This window comes from Phaseolus vulgaris, chromosome 4 (genome assembly GCF_000499845.2).
Source record: "Phaseolus vulgaris cultivar G19833 chromosome 4, P. vulgaris v2.0, whole genome shotgun sequence".
Lineage (NCBI taxonomy): Eukaryota > Viridiplantae > Streptophyta > Magnoliopsida > Fabales > Fabaceae > Phaseolus > Phaseolus vulgaris.
The window spans coordinates 40,719,024-40,729,733 of NC_023756.2; the positions used below are offsets into that span (position 1 = coordinate 40,719,024).

Genomic DNA, 10,710 nt, shown 5'->3' on the forward strand with positions numbered 1-10,710 from the left:
AAGAAATAACTTTTGTACAACAATTGTACAAGAAAAATATTTGAAAACTTGTTGTTTAACTATTTGCAACATAGACCCTATGACAAGTGAATTTCATGTAAAATAATTTAAAAGCTTAATTAATTTTCAAGTTCTTGAGAAGTTTGAGTATTTTTAATTGATTCGATTGAGTACTCAAAAACTCTATATTTTTCAATTGATTTTCCATTGTTTAAATTTTTTGTTAGGTAAGTGATGTATTAATGTTAACATTAAGTTAGAGTTGCACATGAAGATAGTGAAGGACATCTAATAATGAGACATATTTTCCGGATATCCAATATAAGGTGACTTTTTATTGTTTTGGTTCAAAATGACAGAAACAACTTGTTTGAATGATATTGAAAAGAAAGTGAAACGAAAATGAAGAGAAAAGAAAATCAAAAGCCTAAATACAATGTTGAGAAACTATAGAATAAATGGTTGAAGTTGTGGGTGAAGGTCATGAATAATAAAATACTTACAATTAACTTTCTTATAGTTGACTCTAACCTTTATTTGGTCGCTATTGTTTCATTGTTCAACCTCACACTTGTTCTAAGTCTCTCAATATCATATTTTGATTTTGCTATTTTTTTTTTTGTCTTTGTTTTTCATCAACCCATATTATGTTAATCATCAAATTATGTCGTTTAATATTAACAAAAAATAATATGTCAAAGATCCAAGTCTATTAAGAACCGGAAACTTCATATCTTTTAATAAGCACTTTGTGACTTTTGCAATCCTCCTTACAAGCACTTTGTGACTTTTGCAAGTTGTCTTCCACTCAGCAATGAAGAAGTTGTGTGAGTGTGCCACTTGTGTTGTTTCTTCCTTTAGTAAAATTGCATTTTTGATTTTTTCTTAAAGAAAACTGGTTGTGACATGTGGCAAAAGTTTTCAATTTCTCCCTTCAATTATATTAAGTATAAAATTTTATATTATTATTTAAGTATAAAATAAAATATTTAAAATTTGTATTTATTTTAGATTTTGAAAAACTTAGAATTTTAATTAATTTAGATTTTTATTTAAGAATGACATCAAATAATTTAGGATATGTATTTATTTAGAATTTTGAAAAATTTAGGAATTTTATTGATTTTAGATTTTTATTTAAGACATTAAATTTTTATTTATATTTATTCATTTATAATTTTGAAAATTTTATTAATTTATTAATTTATTAATTTTTATATTTTTATTTAAGTAGTAAATAAAATAATTTAAGATTTTGTATTTATTTCGGATTCTGAAAAACTTAAAAATTTTATTTATTTGAGATTTTTATTTAAGTATGACATAAAATAAGTTAGGATTTGTGTTCATTTAGGCTTTGTTTGGATTAGGGAGTGAAAAGGAGGGAGTGAATTTGTGATGATTTGAAGGGAGATTGTAAAGAAAGTTAGGGTGTTTGGATTAAGGTAAATAGAGTGGAAAATATGGGGAAAGTTTATAAAAGTTTGTGAATGATGTGATGGATGTGATTGAAATTATATATTTTTAAATTGATAAAAATGTAAGTTTACAAATTTATCCTTATATTTAAAACTGGTTAAAAATTAATTTGATATATTTATTTATAAATTATAATTATTTTAATTAAAATATTATTTAAATATTTATAATTATAAATATTTGATAAAAATTTATTTTTATATTAAATAAAATTATTATTTTTATCTTTACTTTTTTTAATTAATATAATTATTATTTAAATTTATTTTTTTAATTATTAAAATATATATTTATTTTTATATTTATAATTTATTATATATAATATGATTAATTATGTTTTTTATAATAATTATTTTTTTATAATCTTTATATTTTTATATTTAAATGATAATTATATTTTAAATAAAAATAATAATACTTTAAATTTAAAATAAAAAGGATAAAAAAGTAAATTAAAATTAATTAATTAAAATATATATATTTGCAAATATTTTAAAAGTAATATGAATTTGGACAATTATGAATTGGATTTGAGAATTTAGATTTTTTGTCCACCCTTATGTTATATTTTAATATTTTAAGATGATGTTTGGTTAGAGGTCACCATTTTTAAAAGAAAATTGAATGAAGTTAGGTCAAAGTCTCAACAACAAAAAAGTATAACAACTATTATGAATTCTAGAACTATAAACATCCTTTTCATCTACTTAAGATTCCAATTGGAGCAAACCAAGAAATAAGGGTGTTTGGGTACTAATGATGAACAAATAAAGAATAAATTATTTTTATGAAAGTTCAAATGAAGAAGGTGATTGAGAATCAAAGATTTAAAACACTTTAATTTGACCATACAAATGGAGGTGAAGAATGCTAGTAAAAAAAGGATAATTTATAGTTGAATATGGTTAGATAGGATGGAAGGAATGAGATGACATATTTAAACTAAGAGGACAAAGGAACGAATGGAAAAATTTTGGTGAAAGGTAACAAATCAATTCAAATTTTGGAAAAAGGAAAGGGTGGTTGACTTCACAATAGGGTGTTTAATGGTTCATAACAAAAGGAAATCACAACGAGGGAGATGTTAAAATTGTTAAAGGAACGAGAGTTGGAATTCAAGGAGAAACTAGTTTGATTTTACAATAGGTACATGAAGTGCCCCATATTATTTTTCCATAAAGATATAAAGAAGGAATAAAACATAATTGGATATGAAAAGAAGACATATTTGTGTTTAACATGAAAACTTTTATAAAAAAAAAATACATGTTTGCAACTTATGTGGTCAAATTTGTATACATAATGTTACATATGTACTTGGATTAACAAGATAGAATACTAATATAAGTCCTTTTAGAGACTATTACAAAGGATAAATGTCTCATCAAACATTGTCATCTTAACTTGGGAGATTGATAAGAAACAAATTAACATATTAAATACATATATCGGTATAAGAATACATATATCCTTTCTGCAATAAAAAAAAAATAAGAAATTGGCAGTGTTTTTACAAAGTAATCTTATGGGACCTGAGTAAATGAGTTTTATTATGATATGAAGAGTGTTATTAGGATGAGAAATTTTGTGAATGAGAAAACCCACGACCACCACAAGGGCCATGGAACTTGGGGTTGACTTTGTCATTGGTGGGATTCGAAGGTGACCAAGATGTGAGAGTGACAATTGTAGGAAAGCTGAGAGGATCGAGTTGATGATGACATTCAAGACGTTCTTCTTGCACTAGAAGTAGAGCTTCGATTCAGCCTGGTGGCTCATGGTATGCTATTTGACTGGTTAAAGGCAGATGTAGGAGCTAGAATGGTTAAAGGCTGGTTTGGCTGGTTTCATGCTTCTAAGAGCAAGAAAGGAAGCTTAAGTCTTGAGTCCTATAAGAGCTCACGTAGCTGGCACTGCCAAGGGTCTAACTCATGGGTTCAGAGGCATCATGTGTCTACAGGCATGAAGGGTATCCAAACTAGACTGTGATCCTGTTTTGATAATATATGCAGTAGAATTTTAAGGCCTGGATGGTGCTAGAATGGTGATGTAGAATGCTGGTTTCGCATTATAGTGCAGTAGATTTCTGCTATTGTTCTTATCTGGTTTTGGTTGCTGTCATAGCCATCTTAGCTTGATGCTAGTGGTCCGTTTGGATGTTGCTCTAAATGGCTCCAGTAACAGGTTTCGCTTCTCCTGCAGGTCGTAAAGCAGATTGGATGTAGATGTTTCCCAGGAGCTGGTATAGACTTGTTAACTAGCTTTGGGTTTTTTCCTAAGCTATAAGGAGGAGAAATCTCTTTTGTATAAAGGTTGGGATACTCCTGAAGTATCCCCTTTAAATTTAATTTATTCATTGCTGATAAAAAAAAAGTAGAGCTTCGATCTCTTCAACTTTATAATGAATCGGTTCTAGACAGAATGGAGGCAACAAAAGGATCAAAATCAGGAGGGAACCATCAAGGATGGTTTCGAAGTGATATTCAACAAATATAGGTGCAACAACCGCAGCCAACGCATCCACCGTGCGTTTGATTTCAATTTCTTTATCTAGGCCCGAGTATGAGAAGAAAAATATGTGTGTAACGTCTGCCAGATCGGCGATGCAGAGGTAAGACCCACCATTTGGGTTAAAATTGGAGTGGTCATGGACACTAGAAGTCATGCAACCACCAAATTATCTTGTTGTTTGTAAGAGATGAAGGAAGGATTGGAACTGACAATGTCATCAGCAGCAAAGAGGCAGCGCGAAGGAACGTTAGTTCCGTCAAGAAACGAAGAAAGCAGCAACCCATCAATAATGGCATGAACCTGTTGTTTCCACAACAACAAAATTTCGTCATCCAGTTTGAGCGGAATAAGAGTAGTAAAGTGATGCAGAGAGACAGAGGAGCTCTTGGTAGAGAGAGTCTGGGTGGACGAAGATGATGGTGGAGAGGAAGGAGCGGGAGCCATGAAAGAAAAACGAAGAAGAAAAAAAAGAAGAAAACTTTCTAGCTCATGATACCATGTTATTAGGATGAGAGAGAGAAAGGAGAAAAGTTCTGATATAAATCTGATATATGTAATTGTGTTAATAGAGTAGTTATTTATACACAGGATAACATATGGGTACCCTTAATAAAGAGATCTCAATTTTTTTATTCTTCTCAGTCTTTCAAACTTTTTTAATTTCTTGGTTATGCATCCATCACAGTCTCTTGATGGGTATCAAGTGAGAGAGATTCACCTGCAAAGATACTCCAACCATCAAGTTAGTAACAAAATTACAAAGTAAAAAATATTAGGATTCTGGTGATACTTGTGTCCAAGTTAGCTATTTATACTGTTATGAACTATCATTAAGGCTTACTTTTGACATTCTTTTGTTAACCTTTGAAGTTAGTAACATGAGATGTTGTATTCTAACAACATGCCGAGAGATCAATCGGTTTATCATTTTATTTGACATAGATTTCAATACATGGAGAGGCCGACTTGTTCATGCAGTAATATATTTTTTTATGTAATTTCTCTTACTCTATTTGGGTTTATGCTATGCTATGATTGATCTAGCATGTGCTTGCATAAGGATAACATTTCACATTTTCTATAACATTCTTGGTGGTCAACAATCTAGCTCCACATGAATAACATAAATTTTTAGAGAACGAAGAGCCAAATATCATTCAGGTTATTGATCTTACTATGAGGTAGTAGACAGATGCAATTGTATAGGACATTCACTAAAAATAGTAATGAATCCTTGTATGCTTCGGAACACTTTATATAACTTCTTACAAGCGATTCATCCCACAATTTTGAAGGCACCCAAAACTCACATAACTGAATGAAACACATCAATGATTTTATTTTTTCTGATAACGCAGAATTACTAATTACACAACTTACTTTCTTTTTATGCCTGCAATCTTATTTGGAATACTTCACTTCTTAATATACTATATACGAGGAGATGCAAGTGCCACAAGAGGTAGTTTTCTATGAACAGTTAATCCAGTAGTTTCAGACATGCAAAATGTCTGGTCCCCCACATCTCCATCAGGCACAGTCCAATCAAATTGGTGCACAATGTTTGCAAGAACCAACTCATTCACAACCATGGCAAAAGCTATTCCTGGACAACCCCTTCTTCCTGCTCCAAATGGAATCAATTGGAAATCATGTCCTTTGATATCTATTGAACTATTCAAGAATCTTTCTGGTTGAAACTCTAGAGGTTGATCCCAATACAAAGGGTCAGTTGAAATTGCCCAAGCATTGACTAGTACTTGTGTGCCAATTGCAATGTCATAGCCCATCACTTTGGTGTCTTGCATGGATTCCCTTGGAATCAAAATGGGAGATGGAGGATGCAGTCTAAGAATTTCTTTAATCACTGCTTTTAAGTAAGGCATGTCACTCAAATCCTCCTCAGTTACGTGATTCTTAGCCCTAGCCACGCTTCTCACCTCATCTTGTAATTTTTGCATCACATTTGGGTGTCTCAAGAGCTCTGTCATAGCCCATTCCAGGACTGCAAGGGTGGTATCAGTTCCTGCACCAAACATATCCTGAAACCAAAGAATCAAACATCAATACATATATGCTTAATAATTAATGACTTCATTGGTAACTATAAATCGTTCAGATTTCTAGGATAGTTATTATTCAAATTATCAAACTTGTTACATGTTAGTTTATATTTTGATGATAATGTAAGAAAAACTTATATATATGCCATTAGAAACCATCTTGTGTCCTGTCAGAATCACACAGTACAAGGTAAAACCAGACATAGTATGAATACATATGTTATTATCAGAAGTTTATGTTATGTGAGATAAAAAAGAGCATAAAGAAAGAAATAAAGGATTGCATTGCCTTATTATATTCAGTATGAAAATCAACTTTCAACCCAAGATGGCATCTTAAGAATTTAACAGAGAAGAATAAGACAATTAATTGTGTTTAGCTTCTGACTCTTTCTTTATGTTGTATTTTTCTTTGTAAGAAATCACTTTTCTATTCATTGATGTGGTGGTACAAGAGCCACATGAGTTTTCAAGTCCTTTTTGACATGTTAATTTAAAAATGTTAAAAAATGAACAAGATCTGACATCATTGTTCAGTCAGTTTCTCTCTCCTACTCATTGGGTCCAACCCTTGTCCTCATTCATCAATGCAATCTTTTATTAGTTAATCTTTTATTCCGTTTTTTTTTTATCAGCAGTCTTTTACTGCGTACAAATCTAAGCTTTTCATAACAAATAGCAGAGTCCAGATCTTTAGTTTTGTGGACGAAACTACACCAGCAGCATGTAGTAGGTATGCAATTTAAAAGAAGGCAAAACAAATTAATTTTTAGGTATTATATTTTTTATTTAATTGTTAATTTTAAATTCAAAATACCATTAATTTCTCTTTTATTATTTATTGGTTGATTATTCACCTAATATTTAATTATATATATATATATATATTTATTGTAATGTTGAATTAAAAAATATAATAGAAAAAATTTAAATAACTTATAAATCTCTTATATATATGATCAATTTGTATTTTAAGTATCTAACTAATTTTTACTTCAAATTAGATATCTGTAAATTAAAAACAAAATTATTTAAGGCTTTTATGCCTATTTATTTCTATTATATATGTATGTTTTTCTTACTAAGATAATCACCATATAACAAAAAATCATATAAACTTTATTATGATAAAAAAAAAATAAGTTAAAACACCAAAATAAAAAGATAAAAATATTACAGAGATCGTTTAAATGAGTTAATATAATGTTATCAATTAAATATAAATAAATATTTTTTTCAAGGACTTCAATTCAAAAAAATTAAATTATTAAGTATTTATTTTAAGATAAACTATTATATATTATAAAAAAAATTCTTATTAAAGATCTCAAATTTCTTTAAACCAAATAATTTTTATTAAAAATAATAAAAAATTATATTTTTTATTTAAAGAAACTTTACACCACCCTTGAAAAGATGAAGTGGGGATAATATTTAAAATAAAGACAGTTCGACCATCTATCTTGCATTTTATTAATATTCAATTATTTATGATTTTGTTAATCTTTTTTATTTAATCAAATTATTTAGATGGTGATATTTTGACATTTACTAAATAAAAAATATTCATTTATTATATTATTAAAGTAGGTTCACATTTCTTAAAAAACTTACATCTAATTTATAATCCATTTTAATAATATAATAATATATATTAAAATTTTAAATTAAAAAATAAAATAAATATAATTAAAATATTATTATTTTGAATCGTCAAAAACAAGTGTGTTTTATGTGGTCACCACTCTATTATTTATCATATCCATACTTTTTTTTCTTTTGTTTCTCACTTTCTGGTGATGTAGGACATATAGGTTGAGAAAAATTTTATAAGCTTAAGATCATAATTAATTCATTTAAAATGCACTGTTAATATATTAACAATCATACATTATATTACAACTACACTATATTACAATTAAAAAAAATATTAAATATAAATTTCATAAAAAAAATAAAAAGTTTGAAAATTATATTATTTCATATCACAATTATAAATTGACGCATTCTATCAACATCCATTAAAAAGATTCGATCATGACTTCGTATTATGATAAAACATGTATAAAAATCACAAGAACTGACAACATTTTTCATTCAAATTATAAACATGCCATTTATCTACTAAAATGTGTAATAAATAATACTGATATGCTAGCAAAACACTCAATAAGAACTAATACACAAGCAGTGATAGATATATCTTACCATGATCAAAGCCTTCATGATAGTCCTATCAACCTGAAAATCTGTAGTGGAGCTAGTTTTCTGAATCTCCAGCAAGATCTCCACAAAATCATTCTGCTTATCAGCATTAACACCATCACCATGGCTTCTCACACCAACATGTTCATCAACAACCTCTTCCAAAAAATCATTGAGCTGTTTAGCCACTCCCTTTGCCCTACCATACATTCCATTAATTCTTCCCACCCAATCAAGCCAAGGTATATAGTCCCCTATAACCGATGCCCCCAGAAACTCTTCCAACTGGCTCATTGGCCCCCTAAGCACACTCCCTTCATATCTCCTTCCAATAACACTCCTACACACTATATCATTCGTCACATCAGAGAGCAAATCAGTTAAGTTCACTGGCTTCAAACATGCACAACTCTGCATAATTTTCTCTATCATTACCACAACTTCCTCTTCCCTCACTTTACGAAAGCCCTGAACCCTTTTCGTACTCAGAAGATGCAAGACACAGATACTCTTCACCTGCCTCCAGTAGTGGCCATATGGAGCAGAGGCTACGTCTCTGGAACCATACCAGAAGATATCAAACATCTTACGATGTGGTCTGTTACAGAACACGTGGTCTTGGTTTTTCAGAATCTCGCGTGCTGCTTCAGTGTTTGAGACCACAAGAACTGGCACCTTCCCAAAGTAAAGCATCACTAGAGGGCCATAGGTTTGAGCAAAGGATTGGAGAGTGTGGTGAGTGAGGTTGCCAAGTTGGTGTAGGTTTCCTATTATTGGAAGCTTTGGAGGAGATGGAGGTAGCTTTTTTGCTGATTTGGAATTCAGTTTGGATAGAAGATTGAATATGGTGGGAAAGGCTAGCAAGATGAAGAATGCTAGCATGGGAATGAAGAACCACAAGGAAATGGTTCCATTCAGAAAATTCGTCATTGGCTTCTACTTCAAGATTATGTTCAGTCGTGGATTTTGTAATAATGTGCTGTAATGTGTTGGCTTGTTTCACAAGGGATACATATATTGCTAAAAAAAGTCATGATGGGAAGTTGAATAAAGATGCGGAGCACTTGGGACCATAAGATTGACTTTATGCTTCTCCCAATCTATCAATGAGATATGTAACTCACTCCGAGTATGTAACCAATCATGAAAGATATATAAGCATGTCACTTTAGTTTAGTAAAGATAAAAGAAATTTTATACTCGATTTTATAAAGGTGGAGTTAAATTTAAATTCAGTCTAGCGAAAGTTAGTTGAATTTATCACTATCGAACTATCCATAAATATATAATTTCACACACGAGTTGATAGTCTCAGCACGATAAGGTATATTAAAGATTACACATCGACTAGATATAAAAATATTTTATAATATATAATATTTACAAACCTTAACTTTGAACCCGTTTTATAAGTTTAAATTACACTTCAAGTTCACTTAATAAATATTTTTATGAAGTAAATTAATGTTATTTTATCAACATAATCTCCCTTCCTTAAACATTTAGGTCTTCATCATGTCTACTCACATAAATATAATGAAATTATTAAATAAAGATGGATGAATTATTCCTTTTGTGAATAGTCTTTTTGTTGCCTAAAGAATATATGTATTAATAAACATAACACGTAAAGAGTATTTAACCCTTTTATACATGTTTTATGTAACATCCCATAAAATACATCTAACTATTACAATACAATTAGTTCTACAGATTTTTACACAAACTTTTTAAAAATATTTCTATTCTAAGATGTTTACTTATAGAAATACAAATATTAACAATATAAGATTTAAAAACTACATCTTAAAGCCCTCCAGAACCTCCGACACATATACGATCATCTGCTCATGTACATAATACAGTCATCGCAGTTCACAACACATTAAGCTAGTGAAAATAAAGTTTTATAATATACACGATTAAATCAAAAGAGAAAACCAAATTACATGGATCAATTTATCAATTATTCAATCTTCTTCAAATCCCAACATAAAACAATCACATAAATCTCACATGGATCTACACATCCATGATATTCAACAAACAACGTCTTCCGGAAGATCCATATTAAGTAAGTCCTACCAGAGACTAACACCTGATCCAAAAATTACCAAGAAATCCAAGAGAAATGATTAGGGTAAGTTCAATACAATCCAAGTCGTGTATCTCATATGTCACGATGTACATGAAATCCTCCATCAGCTTCTCACCACCCCACCTGATATGTCTATATGACTTAGATCATCAGTGAAGCTCGAAGATCTCCGATACCACATAGACATCAATACTTAATACACAAACAAACATTAGTCCATACATTATCCCAAATGTATGAATTCAATTCCATACCATTTTCATCATACAGTATCATTTAAAACACGATCCAGAACATTCAAAAGTCTTATTAACATAAAAAAACAACACTTAAATATTAAACCATCAAAATCCA

The 10,710-nt window shown here is 29.8% G+C and overlaps 1 protein-coding gene across 1 annotated transcript; it reads right to left on the reverse strand.

Moving 5' to 3' along the window:
• Positions 1-5,200: 5,200 nt before the first annotated feature.
• LOC137837659 (cytochrome P450 736A117-like) lies at positions 5,201-9,382 on the reverse strand. The gene is made up of 2 exons (XM_068646753.1): positions 8,262-9,382; positions 5,201-6,032 (listed from the first exon to the last, which is right to left on the reverse strand). The coding sequence occupies exons 1-2, from the start codon at positions 9,186-9,188 to the stop codon at positions 5,421-5,423; spliced, it is 1,539 nt and encodes a 512-aa protein (XP_068502854.1). The 5' UTR covers positions 9,189-9,382; the 3' UTR covers positions 5,201-5,420.
• Between the last annotated feature and the right edge of the window lie 1,328 nt (positions 9,383-10,710).